At 50.4% G+C, this 21,395-nt stretch overlaps 7 protein-coding genes; 6 read left to right on the top strand and 1 right to left on the bottom strand.

Moving 5' to 3' along the window:
* Positions 1-4,335: 4,335 nt before the first annotated feature.
* CHC_T00003959001 (hypothetical protein) lies at positions 4,336-5,334 on the top strand. The gene has a single exon (XM_005715208.1). It carries the CDS (start codon positions 4,336-4,338, stop codon positions 5,332-5,334), a length of 999 nt encoding a protein of 332 aa, XP_005715265.1.
* An 820-nt stretch (positions 5,335-6,154) lies between these two features.
* On the top strand, positions 6,155-8,817 carry CHC_T00003958001 (hypothetical protein). XM_005715207.1 is given in 2 exon segments: positions 6,155-8,575; positions 8,576-8,817. The coding sequence occupies 1 exon segment, from the start codon at positions 6,155-6,157 to the stop codon at positions 8,573-8,575; it is 2,421 nt and encodes an 806-aa protein (XP_005715264.1). The 3' UTR covers positions 8,576-8,817.
* Positions 8,818-10,415: 1,598 nt separating this feature from the next.
* Positions 10,416-11,083, top strand: CHC_T00010347001 (Glutaredoxin, GRX4). XM_005715206.1 is given in 3 exon segments: positions 10,416-10,806; positions 10,896-10,963; positions 10,964-11,083. 2 exon segments carry the CDS (start codon positions 10,416-10,418, stop codon positions 10,961-10,963), a joined length of 459 nt encoding a protein of 152 aa, XP_005715263.1. The 3' UTR covers positions 10,964-11,083.
* Positions 11,084-11,164: 81 nt separating this feature from the next.
* On the top strand, positions 11,165-11,719 carry CHC_T00003956001 (hypothetical protein). Its single transcript, XM_005715205.1, has one exon. The coding sequence runs from the start codon at positions 11,165-11,167 to the stop codon at positions 11,717-11,719; it is 555 nt and encodes a 184-aa protein (XP_005715262.1).
* Positions 11,720-12,060: 341 nt separating this feature from the next.
* CHC_T00003955001 (hypothetical protein) lies at positions 12,061-12,291 on the bottom strand. The gene has a single exon (XM_005715204.1). The coding sequence runs from the start codon at positions 12,289-12,291 to the stop codon at positions 12,061-12,063; it is 231 nt and encodes a 76-aa protein (XP_005715261.1).
* Positions 12,292-12,691: 400 nt separating this feature from the next.
* CHC_T00003954001 (hypothetical protein) lies at positions 12,692-12,913 on the top strand. Its single transcript, XM_005715203.1, has one exon. The coding sequence runs from the start codon at positions 12,692-12,694 to the stop codon at positions 12,911-12,913; it is 222 nt and encodes a 73-aa protein (XP_005715260.1).
* A 2-nt stretch (positions 12,914-12,915) lies between these two features.
* Positions 12,916-14,265, top strand: CHC_T00003953001 (hypothetical protein). Its single transcript, XM_005715202.1, has one exon. It carries the CDS (start codon positions 12,916-12,918, stop codon positions 14,263-14,265), a length of 1,350 nt encoding a protein of 449 aa, XP_005715259.1.
* The last annotated feature ends 7,130 nt before the right edge of the window (positions 14,266-21,395 follow it).

The following is a 21,395-nucleotide window of genomic DNA, read 5'->3' as shown; positions in this document are numbered from 1 at the left end:
TGAGGTATGATACGGTAGTTTACTCAAGTTTTGTACGAATGTTTGGCTAAGGGACAATTCTGAGAAGTACCAGTGTGCCCAAACCTTATCTCTTAAACATAAGCTCCACGACGGCCCAGCGATATCTATTAGCTAAAGTGCTGCTTAGAAAGTATGATTTCATTCTGCGAGAGATGCAGAAGTTGTCAGGTAGTGAACAGACTCACCAACACTATCTCAAGTGGCAGCTATTATCGATCTGCGGATCTTGTTTTAGAATAATAGTCAAACACCGGCTCACATGCTAGACAGTATCTGAATATTCTTACTCGTAGAAAAACTACTCCCGGGGAGACGGAAGCGCGATAGGAAATCAGAATAAGTGACATGCAGGGCCAATGTGCACGACCACCAAATATTTTTGTCCTCGGACCACTTTTTTTGCGTAGCTTCGAGTCGTCCCTACGAATATACGGTAGATCATATCCTTGTGATGTAGTCGCAGAAAGTGCAGTCGATTCAAATGATACATCGAAGCCATTCACGCCACAGGCGCCCTTCTCACTATCCGATATGTGGAGCTTTCTCTGCTATCACCCTCCTCTCTATTGTGCTCTTCCGTGTCTACCATCGAGGTACTGCCGGTTATCTACTCGCAGGCGCTACACTAAAAAGGACGCCGCGTTTGCTTGTGGTTACAGCTTCAAACTTTTTGAACCGAGAGTTTCTAGCAAACCTTGCTTGCAATATTCATCATGTCTGTCCTTCTCGAGCACCAATAGTCTATTCCTTCGACCGCAAAACACATGACTTTTCTGCATCTGTTGGGCTTTCCTCTGTGCTCCTTGCTGATGAAGAAGAGCAAAATGCTGACGGAATCCTTGATGAGGAGCGGGCCATACTCCATAATTCAACCGCAAAGAAGAAGATCGCCGCAGTGAAAACTGCCCTCAAAACTGGACTTGATGTTTTGTTTTCCGATACAGATATTTTCTGGTGCAGAGACGCGGGAACATTCTTAAATCATCTATTGGAACATGAACATTACCGGGATGCCGATGTGCTGATACAACCAGATGCTGGGTATCGGACATTAAACTCAGGGTTTTTCTTTGTGAGGTCGAGCCTCCAGGCCTTAGCACTATTCAATCAATTGTTGGGACATGTCGCCTTGGGAGCACATGACCATGATGTCGTGAACAAACTGTTCTGTGAAAGTGAGTATGGGGGTCGAAAAATCTACGAGCCGTACGGCGAGGTGCCATTCCGCTGTGAGAGTCACGGGGCTGTAATTCGGGTACTACCGAGCCAACAATTTCCATCGGGAAAAGAACAGTTTGGCCACGTTAAAGTTTTCTCGCACTCGCGGAGTGCGCTAAAAGCTATGTGCAAGAGAAGAGATTTCGTTATATTGCGCAACAATTTCATTCATACATCTAGGAAGAAAGCACGACTTATACAGAAAGGGCTTTGGTATGTCCGCTTTGATGAAGAGAATCAGCCGAAGTGCGAGAGAGAGCCAGTGCCCGAGTCGATCCCAGCAGCGCAAACGTGTGGGGCTTTCTGCTGATGTTGTGGAACGGTAGACATAGGTGTTGGGGGGGTAGCTCTTCATATCGTTAAAGCTGCGCCGACGAGGCAGAGAAACCTGGTGCTCTAGACCTGATGTTGAGCACTGCAGAAATGCTTTTTGCCTTGCCTTAGAACATTTAGTCCGATCTAACAGACTTGTTCGGTGCAAACCAGTCCAAAAACATCGCGCATCTTCTAACAATGGAAAAATCTGAAGGTAGGCGTTGAAAAGAGCGCGTTGCTTCTACGGTACTAGCAGAAACGCCGTTTTGCATGTCAGTAGGCAATAACCTTTTATTGCGCCTTGTATTTGAACTATTGCTGTCGTTTCACGGTTAGCATCAACGAATTCCCATGCTAATCATGAATGCTGAGCCTCGCCTTCTCAAAGCCCTCGCCTGACTAATTGTGATAGAAATGCAATGGGGTTTTAAAAGATCGACGGAAAACAGACGGAAACAACCCCAGGGTCATTTCCAGTTCTTCAGTTGAGCCAAACAAGAAATCCTCATTGATTTGAACCACGTTCGGCGCCCGATGTAGAGCCTTCTGCCGACATTTGGAGACTGCCCATCTTCACATGGAGCCGCATTTTTTCACTTGGTTACTGCTCAGTAGCGTCGACATTTGACTTTGAAACGAAAACGAAAAAGGCATACTGAAAAAGTCTGTTAAAGAAAGGGAAAATTCGCGGTTGATACCCCAGTCCCATAGTGCTATGGCAATTCTGCAATTTGCAAGTTGGTAGAATGGGAGACAAATCTCGCAAGAGGATCACACAAAACGTTCACGGCAAGGGGCTTAATACCAGGAAGCTTGAGATGTCGGTATTGCATCTGAAGTTGAGAATATGTAACATGAACACCGCACGGCCATCCTGATGTAACAAGGTTTATGAATAGAATGTGCCCGTGCCCGTCCAGAATCATTCAGGAATCCGAATCAGCAAGAAATGATTCTTGCGTTTTGCGATTCCGCGAATATGGCGTTGAATATGATTTGTGCTTCGCAGAACACAGGCTTTGTCGAACTGCTGTGAGGGGAAGCTCTGGGTCTGTCAGAACATGGGGACACCACCTTGCAACTAGTAACTCGTCTGATGCTGAGGAATGGGCCGGAGCCACATTCCGACTTCAATACAAGAGCCAAGGCAGTGCCGTTAGACCTCGGGATGTGCATGTGAATGACAAGTGTGCGAGCAGGTTCGGTGCAGAATCTACAGAGAGAACGCCGACGGCGCTCAACCCTCTCCGAAACTTCTCGCTCACCGTAGTGCCATTTTACATTTTCAAGGCCGTTATCCACGGCTTGATGCAGGTATTGAGAAGCTCTTGTTATCACCCGGTCGCCGTTGAAAACTACCCAGTCCGTATCAAATGTAACTACATGACAATAGTCACAATGCAGAGAACAAGAAGCTGGAATGCAGGATGAAACATAAGCTGGCAACTCCCTTGGCGGCGACGTTCAGACGTCCTTCGACGCGACTCAGGGTTTGAAAGCGCGTCCTAGTAACTCGATACTGAACGAAGACAGGTTTGGTTTATGTCAACCGAGCATGTTTCATGCGCAGCAAAAAGCCCTTCTTCTGCATGGTCGATCCAATCCCATGCGGTGAAGAGCACTGGCGCATGTTTCGCATGAAGGGTTCCATTACTTTTGGACGAATCCAAGCCAGTTCAGGGGGAATCAACTCTTGGGTTACCTGTGAAAGAAGGTAGGAAAGCCCGAGTAGAACACTGGCTACGGAGGGACTGTCCTTTGACGTCTGGTCCGACATAATTGATCAGGACGGCTGCCATGTGTCCAATCAAGCAGACGACAAAGTCGCGTCCTTCTCTTTCTCCAGCGGATTGCTGCTTTCACCCGGTTCCTGACTCTTCCTTAAAGCTGCCAGCTTCTTTACTTTTCCTTTGCGCTTGCGCTTCTCTGCCTTTACCCTCTTTTTCTTTGCGATGATTTTCCTCTTCTTCTTTAAGTTCTTGGATGCCCTAATTTGGTCTGTGGTGCGGGATAGCGGGTCACCAGATCCCATCCTGTTTGTAGCGAAGGATGTGCGTAACGTTATCCGAAATGGAGCGAAAGAAGATGTACTGAGCAGAAAAGAGCGCATCCGAGCAACGCGCGACTTACGAGTATGCGACGGCGTCGAGGAGGCTAAAATACAGTACCCAAGGGTGCAGTATATCATACTGTACTGAAAATTTCATCCAAAATATAAGAATATCTGCATGGGTAAGTGCGTGATTAAGTCAAACTCCTCGTACTCGCCTCCTCTAAAAAACTGTTTTAGGACACCTACGACATCTTGGCACTCGGCGACGAATTGTAGTCGAACAGAGAGCAGACGCCTGGCATTGAAGGGAGCAAAGGAAAAGCAGTTCGTAATGCGTTTCTACCATCAATTTCGTTGACAACAGTTCGATATTGATTTCTGGACGAAGCCGGCTCTAAGTTCAAGGTTTGGAATACTTCCGGTTGAGGTTTTGCTTAGTTTGATCTTTGACTAGACTGCACAGACCGCCGGTATCTTGACGGGAAAACTAATCGACTGCGCCTTGGACCTCTACCGTGCTATGGAAAATGGCCTCGACATCAGCGATGCCGGAGATTCCCGGCATGTGGTATGATGCATCGCGGAATCGGTACTTTCGAAGAACGAATGATAACAGGGGGCCTCCCAGTCGTTCTTCCAATGGACCTGAACATCTAAGTGCAGAAAAAGCTAAACGAGGGTCTTCTGTTTCACAATTTTTGCGTCGCACAGAGGAGGGGCGAGATGCGATGATTCCACATTCCCTGCCAATGACGTTGCTTGCGAACTCAAAAGTAAAGCCGGTTCATTTCCGCGAACGTCGGCAGCAAGCAAATGATTCATACATGCCTGATGCAATACCGGTACTTCGAGGTTGCAAGAGAATAGCGCTTTGCACTTACCCGACTTTCGAAATTGAAGGCTACTTCTTAAACGGCCTTGATATCCTGGATATGTATTGGTCATGCCCTCCTGGACTGGTTGCCGCAACGAGCTGTATCGTTTATCGAAACGACATTCACCATATAGTCACCGTTTGCCCTCTTGGAAGCTCCAGTGAAGAAAGGTCTCGTCCGTCCTCTTTTATGCGCTGTCATAGCATGGAGCCATCACATGCTGTTACGATTGAGAATCAATCGCGCAACGTATTTATTGCCGGGGATACGATGACGCAACGTTTTGATCTTGGTCGGTTCACAGGATTTCCGCACCCAGATGGTTCAGCTGGGCTATCTGTTGCGGCGACGCCAAATCAGGTGCTGACTGGTACACGCATTGGCAATATATATATATGGGATGTTAGGACGCGGCCTCATCGACCAGCGTGTTCTTTCAGACCTTCGAAAAAGCATTCGGCAGTTACTGACTTGAAGTTAAGTACAGACGGAAACTATTTGTATGTATCATGCATGAGGAACAAAAGCAACAATTTAGCGAAATGGGATTTGCGAAAATATTCTTCGGAACCTGCCGTGGTGTTCAACGGACATAGAAACTCTCACAAGAGTCTAAAATTTGACATTGAGGAAACAACTACTGGCGGAATCCTCCTGGCGGGTGGAGATGACTCCGTCGTGCGGGCGTGGAACACTCATACTAGTGGTACAGGGGTTGAGTGCGCGCGACTTCCCGGTGAAATTCCGAAGCTTGTGAAGTTTGCCGGATGGGGCAAAGAATCGCCTGCGGCACCGGGTGCTTGGATCGTGAGCAACGTTGGCAAATACGTCATGCAATGTGGGCAGCGGTAGTCTCGACTCCACACTTTCAACTACCGCATGTAGATTTGCAGGTCAATCAACAGACTGCGCATCTGCCTTCACTCGAAAGTCGCACTGTGAATAGTAGCCCTTAGTAGCCCTTCTGATGCAGAGGGCATAGTTTCGTTCCAGGTTGCAACAGTAGAAGTACAAACTAATTCGTTTCAAGGGCAGAGCGAACAGAGTTTATGCATGGGGCTGTGGTCATCTATCAGAACAGTTGTTTGTGAGCAGTTGCGGAAGGCAGCTTAGAAGCGATGGTTGGAACGAGACACTGACCAATGACTCTTATTGTTCACAGAACTAAAGATGCGTTCTGCGGTGCGGAGGTGCCCAACTTAAATGAAGTAATACCTCATACACGGCTTGTCCGACACATCAAGGCATCGCAACAGGTGACTCGCATCCATTAGCATGCTAGTGCTTATGTTTCCATTACTGTGATGGTGCCATATTGTAACATTTATCTAAACGTAAATAACAGACATGCAACAGAATATACAGACATGCAACAGTGCAGAGAAATGCTCTGCTTGAGGGAACAACATCGTTCAGAGCTAGGCCACGGGGCATGGGGCATGCAAAAAAATTAAAAGCCGATGCACTTTGCTCCGAATATCAATATATTTTTTGATCAAGGTGCCCGTTTTGTTCCCAATTTCGAGCTGGCCCCTTCTGATGTCAGCTAAGGTTTCCGCAGCTTTTGCTCACCGCCTGCCGTTCGACCGCCCTCTCCTCCTCGCAGACAGATTCAGCCTTGCACGGCGCCATGCAAGCGAAATTGGCGCCGCCGCGCTCAAAGATCTCGTCGATGGGCGCCTCGTCGTCTGAATCCAAGTCCTTGTCGTTCAATCCAGCAGACCTTATCTCATCATCCTTCACTCCTCAATCCTTTATTGCCTCAGTGCGCGTGCATGCTCCCCTTCGCGTAGTGCGTGATGATTTGCGCTCTCACATGTCATCTCTGCAAGCCGAATTGGTCAGCTGCGTGCAACGAGACTTTCACACATTCACTTCCTTCGGCCCGGCAATTGCAGACGCGGACGCTCTTTCCGATGCAGCCTCGAAACCTCTCCTTACTTTGCGTCGCGATTTGGCTGCGCTTCTCAGTTCATTGAATGATCAGATCTCGAGCTTGGATAGAACGCTTGTAGCGCGTCGTGAGGCTGCATCGAAAACCAGCGCACTACGCACTCTCACCGGCGCCAATGACTTGTTGCTGAAGTGTGAGCGTTTGCTTAGAGAGTATGCACCCATGGCGAGCAAACCAAGCGAGGAGGGGTTGCGTCTAGTTGAAAGGATTGCCGGCGAAGCTGCACAACTCTCTTTCGTACTCAGTCGTGCGATCAATGGTGCATTCTTGAGCTCTATTTCTGTTCGCATATCAGCTATCCGCCGCGGTGTACGAACCTGTCTTGAAGCTTGGCTCCGTCGCGCGCTCTTCCCAAAAGCAGCGAAAAAGACAGAGTCTGTCTACAATATTGAAATACTGAGTCGTGTGCTTGCTATGTACGTAGTATCGGGTATGACTGCTGCGGCAGAAGCTTTTTTCCGTCGTGAAATCGTTTCACCATTCACCGCTCAACATCTCCGAATGACACCAATGCTAGCAGTTGCGGAAAAAAACAGGAAGCGGGCCACCGCACAGGCTCCCCGTGGGAAGCTCTCCAAGGATAAACCTGAAGCGGATGGATCGCAGCAGATTTCTGTGACAGCTGCGGATGCATTGGAAGCTGCCGAAGCGGAAGTTATAAACTTTCTTGGAGAAAAGGTAATGCCGATTGTCAGTCTTTGTGAGGCTGAGGAGCGCTTAAGAGCAAAGCTAGACTTTGTGGGGCGGGCAGTATGGCCTCAAATTCAAAACGCAATATCATCTCATATGTCGGCTGCCTTTTCCCCAGGTATACCGGACGTGTTTCATCAAAGCGTGCTCGCAGGGAATAGGTTGTACGCTGCCATTGAAGCAGGTGTTGGGAGCGAACTGCATCGTAATGAGTTGCGCAAATCTGCACCGACCCAAGACTTCTGGAAGCACTGGAATTTGCCAGTGTACTTCCAGCTTCGCTTTCAGGAAGTAACAAGCAAGTTTGACCAGCATCTCAGCGAGGGTCCTGCTCCGCTGGCAGGTTCTCCTTTCGCTACGAATGACAAGAGCGATTCCGGTTCAAGGCTTTTGAGGACGGATGTGTATCGGGCAATACCAACGGCTAGTCTGGTCGCATCCCTGCGACGCTGTTGGTCTCAAGATGTATTTTTACCCTCTCTAACTCATCGGTTCTTGCGCCTGTCGCTCCAGCTCCTAGCGCGATACTCCACGTGGGTTCGCACTGGCCTGGCTGGCGAATGGACTTCGTCTGACGCACTTCCAAAGGGGGCAGCTCGAGTATTCTACGACATTACTCTTGTGCAAAAACGCATTCCAGCCGAGCTTTCTTCTGTTTTGCGCTTGCGAGCATCTTCAATCTCCTCAGAAGTTCTTGACAGTCTGGACAGTGCATTCTCAGATGCTTGCGACAGCTACTCTTCCCTTCTCCCGGAGCTTTCACGCTCGATATCAGACTCTCTCGCCAAGAGCTGTGTGGAGAATCTCCAGCCCTTGCGGGGTATCCTTGCAACCTACCGAATGTCCTCCAAGCAGGCACCGAATACCCACTCTACCTTCGTTCCAAAAATCCTGCGGCCTTTAAAAATATTCACGAAGGAATACGAAGATGCGATTGAACTAGTGGAGCGAACTAAGATTGCGACAGTGGTGTGCGAACAGACATCCATGGAGTATTTTAACATGGCGACAGACCTACTGCAACGGAACAAGAGCAGTGAAGCTACATTGCGCCGACTCAACATAGGTCGAAGCGGGACTTCAACTGGGTCTGGTTCCGCGATGAGTGTCATAGAAAAAATTTCAATGCAACTGTACCTTGATGTCGCTAAGTTTATGGATGATATCAGGGGCTTCGGTGTTTCCACAGATCAAGTCCCAAGCCTCGCGTGCCTGTGGAATAGTGTGAAGAGAGTGGAAACAGCTGAAGCTGGTAATATCAACGCCCCTTCCGCTACAACATCACCGCCAGATACCAAACCCGAGGAGGACACGGACTCATCCGCTACTGAGCAACAGCTTGCGGTCCCAACTCAATCTGATGCGGGAGCTGTCGAAGATGACGTCGAAAGAAGAGCTGGATCAACATTTGAGGAGGAAGTGAAGGATGCCGAGACCGACTTAACATAACAGATTGCGATGTACAGGTGGCGTTGGTTAAAGACATTGGATGAGTAAATCATCACTTCGGTCTCGTCTTGGTCGGCTGAAGTTGGGCTCCGAGCCTTTCATGGATGTAGGAATCCTAGAACGCCTGCGATGTCTGATGCACTACGAAACGATTGCCGTCGCAGTGGCTTGAGAACCGACCCCGGAGGACTCCTTACGAGAAGGTAAGCAAAGGCTGTCAATAAAATGCTCTCTCTTCGCTTCTACTTCCCGTTGTGAGCGGTACAGTGCCCGGAGGCATTCATTCATATCGTTGATAATCATCTCTTGCCACTCCGGTTCATAGTCAGTTCTGTTCTCGTATACCTTCCCTTGCTTCAGCAATAGGTTTAGGAACTGTTCGAGTGCACCTTCGTTTCCGGAAAGCAGCAATTTATCCCCATGTAATTGCTTTTCTGTCTCAGTCCAGACTTTTTTGCTCTTTCTTTCAAGTTCAAACCGCTTGGTGGCGGTATCTCTCTCAAGTCGGAGATTCTCAATCATAGTGCATGCCGCTTGCATTTCTTGTACCGCCTTTTCATTTCCACTGTGAGCCTTTTTTACAAATGACTTCATCTCTTCCAATTCCATCTCCATGGCAATCATCTGCGTGGTTTTTTCGCTTACTTTTTGCAAGGCGTTTCTGTTCTCTTCGGTGATCTGCGCTAATACGCTAGCGGTAGCATCAAGCTGAATTCGAAGTCCATCGCATCTAGCCAGAGTGGCAGTCTTGCTTCGTTGCCTACTCTCATTTTCTTCCAGAGTGGTTTGTAGGCTCTCTCGCAACTGCGCAAGTTCAATTTCAAGTGTCATCTTCTCGCTTTGCAAATCCTCTGCTTGATTAGTTAGAGTTTGAATTTGGGCGTGAAGCCCCGCTACCCTATCCTCAGCTGTGTCGGAATCCGCTATGTTCTTTTCACGAAGATCATCCACTGTATCAGTCAAATGATGATTGTCTTCGGTTAGATGATCATTTTTGGCTCGCATGGAATTGAGTTCCTTTCGCAGGGCTTGAACCAGAGGGTTGTTATCTTCAAAGTCAGAATTTGTTGTGTTAATGCCCTTGCGGTCAGGCCCACCGTCGTCAAAGTCGTAAAAGTTATCCGCCTCGGGCTCGGCAGACGCACGGCGAGGCTCTACTCCTTCAACGAGACGGCGCTCGAGGTGATATATCTTCATGCTGAGCTCGAAGTTTTGTGTTTGCAGCGCCTTGAACTCAGCGTCTCGCTTACGAAGCAGAGATCGAAAGGGACGCCCGTCATTGCCCTCTGGCGTCGTCTTGGTGAGGACATGGCGGGGAGTTGGGGATGTGGCCGGCATGGCGCTGGAGAGAGGGGAGAAGGCGCGGAAGAGTAAGGAGAGCAGAAATCTGAAGATTTGTGAAACAAGGAACAAGACGGAGCTGGGTGATAGAAAGGGAGTTCTGTTCATTTGCTGTTAGCGCAAGTAGCGAACGCACCGAGGGAAGGGCTTACTACACTACCCTTGGTAGAGCCCGATACTTCTTTGAGAATTCTATTTGAAATTTCAAATAGGTTAGATGGCGGGAATTGTCGGATTTCAAGTTGCCACCTTCTTTTTTATTTAGCAATAAATTCAGGAATCAGCTCTCGGAGCTGATTTGGTCCCCCCAAAATCTAGCCTGTAGCAGGGCATCATCTGCTTTGTGGTTCACATGAGTGGAAGAGGAAAGAGAGGGCAGTAATTTAGAGCTCAGAAGTAGGCGTGTACTGGCGATAGACTTCGGAGGCGGAAAGTTGGCGTGCTAATTATCGTCACCCTTGCTCGCGTCTTATTCATCGTCGGTTGCACCGTCTTCAGCATGCCGCTCGCCTTCGCCTCTGCGCTTGCACGGGCCTTTCCCCTGACCACACCTGGAGGAGCACTAGTGTGCCGTCGGACTGTCGCAAAGCCCTCTACTCAACCAGCCCGCCGACCGCCTTCCCGATGGGTCTGTGCAACAGCTTCTTCCGCCGCTGAAACTGCTCGCAACGCAATCGCATCTTCGCCAATAATGGTCTTTTCAGGTTCTTACTGTCCATACTGCACGCGCGTTAGAGCCCTTTTCGAAGAACTCGGCGCTGAGCACACCGTGTGGGAAGTCGACTTGCGAACGGATGGCGGCGAGATCCGACGCTTCCTCGCGGAGGAAACCGGACAAACAACAGTGCCAAATGTCTTCATTGGCGGGAAACATGTAGGCGGATGCGACGGTACGTGGTTGCGAAGATATTGTCACGGCACAGGCGACAGACCTTGCGATTCTAACTTTCGACCTTGCGCGTGTTTCTTTCAAAACCAGATACGATCGAACTTCTCCAACAAGGCAAATTAATGGACATGATCGACGCAGCAAAGATCCAGATGTAACACCTGGATAGTTGACATATAAACGCTTTAATTGCAGCATCGCAGGGGACAAGCAGAGTGCAGGATCAGTCGGTTACCGTCACGGGGCGCCCACCAATGCCTAGTATGGCCCCGACAACGCCTGCAACAGCCAATACCAGTAGCAATACACCTGCAACGCCCCAGCAATCAGCCTTAAACTCCTGTTTTCGCTCCAACGTCATGAGTACTCCCCAATACCGAAGTGCGCCGTACGCGTGTAAGAGCAATGCAGCACCAATTAGCCCAAATGCGAAGCCTGTGACTAAATTCTCCTTCCCGACAAAGGGAACGAGAGAAGGGAAGGCAAGTGCAAAGATAGCCAGCTGCCCTCCCATGCGCATCCATGAGTGCAACGTCCGCACATTGGACAAATGCGCGAGGATTCTGCCGAATTCAGGTACCGACGCAGCTCCGGTACTCGCACGGGGATGCACCATTGAGAGCCGGGTACGCTCCTCCGCGAAGGCGATCAGCAGACTGCGCCGATGCGCAAGGATCTCGACGCCAACGTCATCGCGAAGCTCCTCACTAGAAAGACAGAGGACATGCAGAAGAGACAGACCTGTGGCTTCGAAGAGCCCGATGTACGTCCCGTGGCCGGTGCGATGCAGAAAATCAGGAATGGAGGATGGCGCGCTGAGAGTGAGAGAGAGCGCACTGGGGGAGGAGGGTCTGAGACCGCGGCTACGGCGGGAGGGGGCGCGGGAAAGTACGGGGGAAGTCGCGGTTGTGTGAGAGTGAGACTTTGTTTGTAGTTCTGAATGCGAGGAGACGTCAAGGTTTGGCTCTTGCGATGCCATTGTCATTCGGGCGTGTACTCGACGTGCCCATCGCCCTTCGAATGGGGAGTCCTAATCAGAGCACCTCCTGAGTAATCGCTCGAATCGTAGGAAAGCAAGGAAAGCGAGCATCAAAACGTAATTGCGCAATTGAACTCTACCAACTGTGGCCGTGTAATTACCGTAAACAATTACAAGCCCCTGCCCGGGCGATTTTGTTATTTCACCCTTTCTCGAGGCCGACAGCGACGCGGTTGATGACGAATTCGGTTGTGTACAGAGCTCAACCTTAGGTGCTCAAGGAGCCGATCGCAGTCCCTCTGGATCTGCGGCTAGACCGTGAACCGGATCTTCTCGGGAGCCAATTCCGCTCTCCGCTCTTCCGCTATGGACGCCTCCGATGAGCACGAACAACACCACGAGCAGGAGCCCGTGCCTGAGCACGAGCACGAACAGGAGCAAACGAACGACCAAGACCAGGCCCCGCCCCCCCCGCACGACGCGCCCCTTCCCGATTCCGATGAGCATCACGAACACGACCACACACACCCCGACGAGAGGCCTACTCGGCCATGCGGGCATGCCCACGACGTTCGCCCGGAGGAGGAGGAAGCTGATGAAGGGGACGCGGAGGCCGTAGAGCACGAGCATGCCACAGAACTCTGCGTTCATGAGGCCGTGTACCACCATCACGAGCATGACGACATTCCTCCGCATGAGCATAAAGAGCACGCGGGGGACCCGCAGGCACAAGCGGATAGGTCGCAGGAACAACAGGCACAGCACGATGAGGAGGTGCAACCGCATGGCGCTGTGCCAGAGGGGGCTATTGAAGCTGAGCACTCCGAGCAGCAACACACACATGAGCCTTTGTTAGAGGCTGCAACCGTGGTTGTGCCTGAGGGGCCGTTGCAGCCCGCGGGTGCAGATGGCATTTTGTCTGCGGGTGCACTTCCAGACCGGCCGATGGAAATCGAGAAACCGGTTGGGTCGTTCGCCCGAGGGAACCACAACAATGCAAATGCTTCAAGGCGGCGTACCTCAGAGCGTTACCATGCATCTGCGGAGCAATTGCGTCTGCTCATACAAGCTTTCCAACAGGATCCAACCCCTTCTGCCGCTACGTTACATTACCTCTCAACCACAATAGGAATGCCAATGCATAACATGGTGCTGTGGTTTAAGAATCGGAGGGCCCGGCATAAAAAGCATCACCCGTCTCAGACAGCGGTCAAGACTGGCAGAAGAAGCTATGTGAAAAGCGGGATATATGCCAGGGCGTCTAAAAAGGGAAAGGTTTTAAGGGATGGTACAGGCAGCAGTCCCATGATGGCTGCTGCAGCCGTCACATCGGAGGACCATCATGCAGAGGTACGAGGCGACACGACGCGTGAAGTTGCCGACGTAGGACGACCCTCAATAGCAAGCCAGGTTGAAACGGATATGCACCAAGTTGCGCTCCTGGCTGCGGCAGTAGAGGCGGGCGCGCCATTGGCAGATATTGCAGGTGCACCTGCTGAGGGTCTGATGGATTCTGTAGCGAAAAATGAGGTGTTGGACGGTATCGGAAGCGAGAAGCGGAGATTGGAAGACGGATCCCGAGTAGATGGAATGCCACCTACAAAGCGAACACGCTATCAAGGTGTGAGCGAGGTCGTCGGAGACGCCAATCCTTGTCGTGTATGGAACGCGAAGGAATGTCACCGACGCTGTTGTGCTTTCTTTGCGAAAAGCACATCAGGGTGTGAGCAACCTGAACAAACTAAGAGTGCCCAAAGAGCGTCAGAGATGTTTTTTCTGGGCGAGCTTCAGAACGGGCTTACCCTTACCAGCGCAATGCAAAGTCTTGAGACAAGCGCTGGGGTGTTAGATAAGATCATGGATCGGATACGCCAAGAAGGGCAATCAGTCAAGCTGAGTTCCGGAAGCAGAGCGGTTTTGAGGGAGTTCGTCGCGCAAGTGAGGAGTGGGCAGGCAATCCACGTGCACATCGAAGCACACGGTGACGTTGTGCCAAAAGAGGAGTATGAGCGTCCAAGGCAAGAAGTTATTGAGGTGACGGGGGATCACGACGAGAGGCAAGATGTGGAAGAAATGCAAGTAGTTCAAGGTGAAGAGCAAACCGAACGGCAAGAAGAAGAAGCAGTGGAAAACCAAAAAGCAAATGAAATTGAACAAGTGGAGCAACCTGAAAACTCCCGTGAAGAGCACATCCATCACGCAAGTGAACAGCAGGGCGAGCAGACCCCTGAGCATAGCCATACAGAGGCGGTTGTACAGCAGAACGAAGAGTCCAATGGGCAGGTGAATGAGGCTGCAGCTACAGAGGTGAATGAGGCTGCAGCTACAGAGATAAATGGAGAAGCAAATGAGAATGGGGTGGAAAGGAGTGAAGAACAGGGCACGGAACGAGGAAACGAACAGCTGCCGCATTTTTCAGTGCATCAGCAACTGCCTTGTTATCCGAGAAGCTGCCATCGGCAATGGCGTCACCAATCTTGACCGTACAGTGTGCGTTTGCTGCAAGGGGGTGTAATAGTTTAACAATGACATCAATCGCTCAGCCGTAAGAGTGCGAGCCCTGAAAGGCGGTTTGGTTTTTTCCTCTTCTTGTTTATGTTTGTATGTTGGGAATTTCTGGACATGGCCGTCATAATGACCACGTAAATGGACATCAGCGTAAACAGTGAGATTTAACTGCAGTTCGGTGTTACGAGTTACTACAATACGACATGGTCGCCACAGTTGATCCAGGAGTGGTTAAAAGTGGACATATAAAAGTGTGGCAAAACGGTGCTGGTGCTCAAATAGTAATGGCAATGCAGGCGTCAATGCTTCGCAATGGAAAACGGTGGTTTTATAATGTATAATGGCGGAGGGAGAACATACCTGACATCAAATGCAAATGATGTATACTGCAGAAGCGAATGGCCAAGGTAAGGCGCTGTCGGGTGCGACACACTCGTAATTGTCTACCGGTTGAGGGGGACATACGCACCGTGACATACGGGACAAACGTAAGGCCCTGATTTGTCTGCACTACCGCGGCGACAATTCGGGCAACAAGCTTAACAAAATCGAACACAGTAGGGCAAGGCCCTTATTTGTCTGCACTACTGCGCAGACAAATCATTATTTGTCTGCACTACTGTGCAGACAAATCAGGACGACAAAGTTTACTCGAGCGTACTATAGAGAACACTACTGACGATGCGACATACCAAAAGTAGTCTTAGCGGTAGTGATTGTTCACATTAATAGTGAAAACGCCCCCGCTGATATTCTGGACGCCAGATAAAAGGCGCATATTACTGTCTTCTTTTTCTGTGCCACCTTCCTGAAAACATTCCTCCACCTCACCGCCTGCTGCTAAGTTTTCTTGTCCGTCCTGCGCCACCTGATCTTCACACCCGACCTCCACCTTCTGACGATTCGCATTTGAGTCTCCAAAAATTGCGGCTTGTTGCTGCATTCGGAGAGCACCTCGTAGGTTGTGGTAGTTTTTCAATGACGACAGATCACGGTGTCCTGTTCTCATTGCAACATTCACATCGTTCTGGCCGTCCTCGAACAGCAACGTCACCACAGAGCCTCTCAATCAATGCAACGTCATACCTTGCTTGAATCCAGTCCCTGTAATTCCCTCCTTTCTACAGATGCTCCCCACAATACGTGCAAATGCATTCCGGCCTAGGTGCTGGCGCTTGAAAAAGTTTTCAAACGTCGTTGCGCGAGCATTAGCTGCCAAAAAGAATCGGTCGCTTCCGCAATCGAGCGAGTTCCTAATCCGCATGTAGTCTTCGAGATCCTCAAATAAATTGAGCTTGCCGCCAAGACACGTCCTGTTCCCAACGCACACCTCCTGAGGCTTGTCCTGGACAGCCTTCCACCCTCCCGTCGCCGTTTTCGAAGCACCCACGCGGCTGCCAATAACTCCACATATTTTCCACACCTGCTCCCCGCCACAAGTTATTTTCTGCACTTGTCCAACTGTTAAATGCACCAATGCAGAACGGCGCATTGCTGTGATCAATGCGACACTAAATACTAGACGTGCTTGAAATCCCAGGGGCGTATCGCGGTCCAGCAGTGGCGACTCATAAAGCTTGATGACGTCTTCTTTCGACAGTACGTTGTCGCTCTCAGCCACAACTCCCGTCGATTGCTGCAAGCTAAACTTGTTGTCTAGCACAGCCATGAGCCCTTCTGCTGGACAATTGAAAACATCCCCTTCGAGAAGCTTTAGATCATAACCCCACTCATATTTGAATGCTCTTTGAAGCCCTAAAATGTAGCCTCTCATAGCAATTGGCTTGACTTCCTCACCGGACTTCGACCGGTAGTTTACAACGAATTCAATGAGATGGAACCGTACGGTTTTTAGCTGCTGGGTCGTCCAAGCAGTGTGGTGCGCTGGTATGTGGCTGTAGTTGCAGTCAGGAAATACGGCCTTCCGTGTCTCTAGAATTTCCCATTCTGAACGAGACTCGCCCATGAGAATGTGGTCGCGCAGATGCTCTTCCCCTTTGAACGCAGCATCCAAAAATCCGGGACGTGATGTTGTGAAGCGGGCCAGTGCCTTGAGAGAGGATATGTTGGCACGTTTTGTGTTGGCCGGCATACGTTTGACTAGAAATGCAGTTGCTGCCTTCGAATGCCGGCGGGAAGCTGATGGGGGCGTGTCAGGAACGGTCGCATGTGATCCACCAGGACCTAGAGGCGGCGTCCTTGGGACAGACGAAGGGGATGAGGGCATGTTGTGCGGCCTGATGATGGTGCGGGAGTTGAAGAGAGAATTAGGAGGGGTAGGGGTATTGAGTGAGGGCTAGGAAAGAAAGGGGAGGGGAAGGACGGGATGGGAAGGAGTGTTGCGGAATGTCTGAGGCGGGTTTCGGGATGGTCTGAGTAGACGGCACCAGTCGCGGAAATATCATCGGCGACGACTGTGGTATCATTGCCAGGATGTGTACAGTACCCGACGGCGCCTGTTCATTACAGGCGCACGCCCACACGTGTGCATTACAAGCGCACGCGCACGCTCACACGGGCATTACAGGCGGACGCCTACACGTGTGCCTTACAGGCGGAAGATCTACTGTATACATTACAGCCCGGAGGTTGTATATGACAAGGTACAGTAGTAATGGCACAGTACAGTGCATTACATAATAGAGTACAGTAGTACAGTAGGACGGACAATGTCCAAGACCCCGCGACCTCGCTTATTTAAGCGACGGCGCCGGGCAATGACAGTAAACAGTCAAGGATCTTTTGGGAACGGATTTCCTTCGACGGTGCGACACCGCGGGTCAAGACAAGCCTCTGACTTAGGCGACATTGTCGGCATCTGTCTTGCGACGTTTCCCTGGCTTCTATTGCCTTTACTTTACCTTTTCCATTCCTCCGTCTTTGCGACTACGCGGGTTAAGACTAGCCTCTAACCTCGGCGTGTTACTGTCGCTCGACGTTTCAATTGTTTTCCTTTTTACTCTGTCGTTGCGACCACGCGGGCTAAGACTGGCCTCTAGCCTGGGCGTATTACTGTCGCACGGCCTATTTCTCTCTCCCTGCATTGTGACGATTGTCAAGTCGCGGGCTACGACAAGCCTCTGGCCTTGGCGGCACTATTGACATCTGTCCCGCTCGTCCCTCTAGGAGTTCCCGCTACTCGGCGCTCCGCCCGTGTCTGACACTAGTCTTTAGGCTCGGATTCCCCCTGTTTTGTGTGTTCTTACACCACCCCTTCCAGTTCTGGCCCCATTCCGGGTCCGCACTTCGACCAGTACGTCGTGCTTTTACAGTCGGCCGACGTACTTCCCCGTTGCTCTACCACAGTCCCGATCTACTGCGGGACACCCCCTATTGGTTGTTACCTCTTCCTCGAGCTAGCTCATAGCTGGCGACCGCTACTATACTACAATGGTCTCCCGACCTAGAAGAGGTTAACAACCAACTACAACTACTTTTGCTGGCAAGAAGGGATGGTTGTGTCAAGCGCGAGACGAATGAATCTGGCTCGTCGCCGTGTCGTTCGCTCACGATCGATGTAACCCTTCCGAACTCAAGTTAACCCGCCGTTATGGCAACAAGCTGATTTAACAGCTGCAATGGTCGCAAAGACCAAAGAAGCACCGAGCCAACCTGGCAAGTATATAGGCGCAGGAGCTTCCGCCCAAAGCCTGGCCGCCACATATCCTCGAGATGGGCCACCGGATGAGAACATTCCCGCAGGAAGTACTGCATCGTCTGAAGAATTTTGGGAACAGATCAAAGAATTCGTTTCCAATCAGATCGATGCCAAACTAAAGATAGCCATCCCGGCTATTCGTCAAGAGACAGAAACAAGCATTACAGACCAAGTCTATGGCATCTACGACGACACTGTGTCATTGCAGAACCATGAGGCACTAGTAGCCCGTATGCAAGCGTCAGAAAGACAAATCATGGTCTTACGAGACAAACTGGATTTATTGCAACTAAAAAGTGGTCCTAAAAAGGCGGCATATGACTCCCCGACACGCCAAGCTCACCGTCACAGAGTTTCTTCCTACTCAGACCAGGATGAGAGCGATGGCTCAGTATCGTCTCTTGACATCACAACCGAAAAAATTCTTGAACGACCATATGGTCTACCCCGCTGGATTCGACTTGACCAATATCAGATGAACCCCATCTGCGCCTTGTCTACGTACAAATACAAGGTCGCTGCCTTCATTGGCCTCTCGAAGAAATCATTGGGAAGTGCGCTTACCGTCTTAGACACGCGAGCAGGTCCAAACTTGATTCGGTTGGACATGCTGTCACCGGAAGCACAAAGTCAAATTGACAATTCAAAAGAGCTGGTCTCTTTGTCAAACGCCTTGCATCACCGGCTTGAGACTGTTGGAATAATCCACCTTGCAGTAGCGCTAGGCAGCTATCACATGAGATAACCATTCATTGTCGTACGACAATTAGGCGCAGACGCCATATTGGGTTGTACGTTCCTGGACGACCATGTTTCCGCCGTTCATATCCGAAGAAGATCAGTCGAGCTACGCTCCGGAGACGAAGTCCCTATTCAAAGGAGTCCTGCGATGACGCCCACCAGGAGTCGGACACGGGAATTCACCGACGTGAATATACCAAACGAAACGGAGATATATTTCTCAGAATTACAAAGGCCGTCGAAATTCCGGCAGGCACGGAAATGACTGTTCAAGTCACCTGTCCAGCCTCTGTAACTGTAGTCCTAGAGACAAGACCGGAGTTATATCTCAGAAAGCAAGTCAGTTTGTCCAATGGACTTGCCAACATTCAGACTCATGTCCCATTTTTAGTCCGCGTTACAAACTTTTCTAGGTCAGCGACCAAGCTCCAAAAACGAGAGCGGATTGGAATGCAGTCACGGCCCCCAATCAAATTCTTTCAGTCGACTTCGATTAGCCAAGTGGCGCCCAAGAAACGTCACAAGGTGAGGAGGAGCAGGACCTGGCCTTCTTTCGCTCTTACGCCCGGAAAGCATTAGTCACGAAGGCGAAGAGTCGAAATCGACAGATACTAATGACTTGGATCTCGACTACCTTGGAAATGCTATCCGCCCTGGATTTCTGGCTGTTCCGGAGAATAATACGGATGCCATCAAGAGGGCACAAGAGCCGGCGACGCAAACTGAGCTTCACTCCTTCATCGGCATGTGCAACATGTATTGAAGGTTCGTGCCGAACTTTGCACGAACTACGGTACCCCTGGACGCCTTTTTGGCAAAGGGGAAGCTTTTCCAATTAGAGAAATTCTCTGCAGATCAATCCAAGGCTTTTGGGTTATTGGAGACTGCGCTTGTAAGCCCTCCTATTCTTAAGTTACCGCGCTCGAACCTGCCTTCCTCAGTTGACACGGATGCTTGTGAGCGACAAGTGGGCTGTGACCTGTTTCAGTCCCATTCAGACGGTCTTCGTCACCCGGTAGGATTTTGGAGCCGCTCCCTGAATCCAGCTGAGAAGAATTAAAGCGTCGGGGAAAAAGAATGCCTCGCCATAATTCGGGCAGTGCAGATCTTGAGACCATACCTCGAGCGGAAGCACTTCGAGCTCTACCCCGAACATCAATCCTTAAAGTGGATGATGAGCCTAACAGACGCCAGTGGCAGGCTTGCTCGATGGCCTCTCCGCCTACTGGAGTTCGATTTCACAATCAAGTACCGCAAAGGGGCAGTGAACTGCATTGCAGACGCTGTGTCAAGGCGGCCGACATTTGGCGAGTGTGCGGTCGAACCTGACTCAGACATTCCGTGTTTCTAGGTTCAAGAGAACAGCGCTTGGATGGATGAAGATTAAGTTGACGAAGATGTCGAGATCGAGCTCAGGCGCGATGCAATCACGTCAAATTTCAATGACGAGGGGATTTGCGTCGTGAACGCTGAGAACACATATCTATCCCCGGTCCGAATCGAAGAGCTGGTTATCTGTCAAGCCAACGACAGATACTGTCAAATGTTGAAGAGAAAGTCGACAATGAGGATACAAGTCGCTTCGACGTCGGCGACCGCGGCCTCCTGGTCCGCATTGCCCCTCTGGACGACTGCAGACAAATTGTCGTACCGACGATGTTAAGGCAAAAGGTTCTTTACCTATGCCTCTATAGAAGAACATCAGGTCATCCTGGGGGTACAAAGATGTTGTATACAATGCGACGCACGTTCTACTGGCCTTCCATGGCATTGGAATGTCACGCTTGTATGAGACAATGTGATTCATGCGCCCGCGAAAGAGTACAATTGCGCACGGACTCTACATTTTTGAAACTCTTCCCCGCGAGAAGACCGCTACAGTTCGTCGCCATCGACATTTTGGGACCTCTACCCCGATCGACAAAAGGGAACCAATACCTTTTAGTCATATCCGATCGGTTCTCGAAGGTGACAAGAGCGATACCGCTGAAAAGCATCACATCAATGACAGTGGCAAGAGCCTTCGTCGAGAATTGGATTTATCCGTATGGACCACCTGCCTATCTTCTATCCGATAACGGTGGTCAGTTCGCGTCGAAGTTCTTCCAAAAGATTTGTCAAATCATGGGGATTGGCAACCTGTTTACAACAGCGTATCACCCTCAGACCAATGGTCAAGTGGAACGGTTCAACCAAACAATATTATCCGGCATACGCCATTATGTCTTGGAACATCAGAAGACATGGGATGAGTACTGTGGACCTCTAACGTACGCGTATAACACGCAAGTACATCGCAGCACGGGATGCACCCCATTTGAACTGGTATTGTCACGACCTCCTGGGCCCGTGGCCTTAGAATACACTCCCAAGAATGGCACGATGTCGGAAACTCGACACGAGCGTATGAGGCTGATGGAGCATCTCACAAGGCTCATACAAGGAGCTACCAAAACACTAGAAGCTGCTCAGGCGCGATACAAGGAAAATTACGACAAGCATGTCAGAAAAATAGCAAGCCCTGCGGATGTTGGGGATAAAGTATTCGTGAGGCTAGAGGTACCTTTACGTACGTAAAGTGGAGGGACCTCCAGGAATAAGCTACAGCCAAAGGCGGATGGACCGTTTGAGGTCATTGGTGCAACCTCACACACAGTCACAATTATTCGTGATGGGCTTACCGAGACGATAAACAGGGATCGGG

The sequence above is a fragment of the Chondrus crispus genome, genomic scaffold, assembly GCF_000350225.1.
Source record: "Chondrus crispus Stackhouse genomic scaffold, scaffold_207, whole genome shotgun sequence".
NCBI classification, from domain to species: Eukaryota; Rhodophyta; class Florideophyceae; order Gigartinales; family Gigartinaceae; genus Chondrus; species Chondrus crispus.
This window is presented reverse-complemented; position numbering and strand designations above follow the sequence as displayed.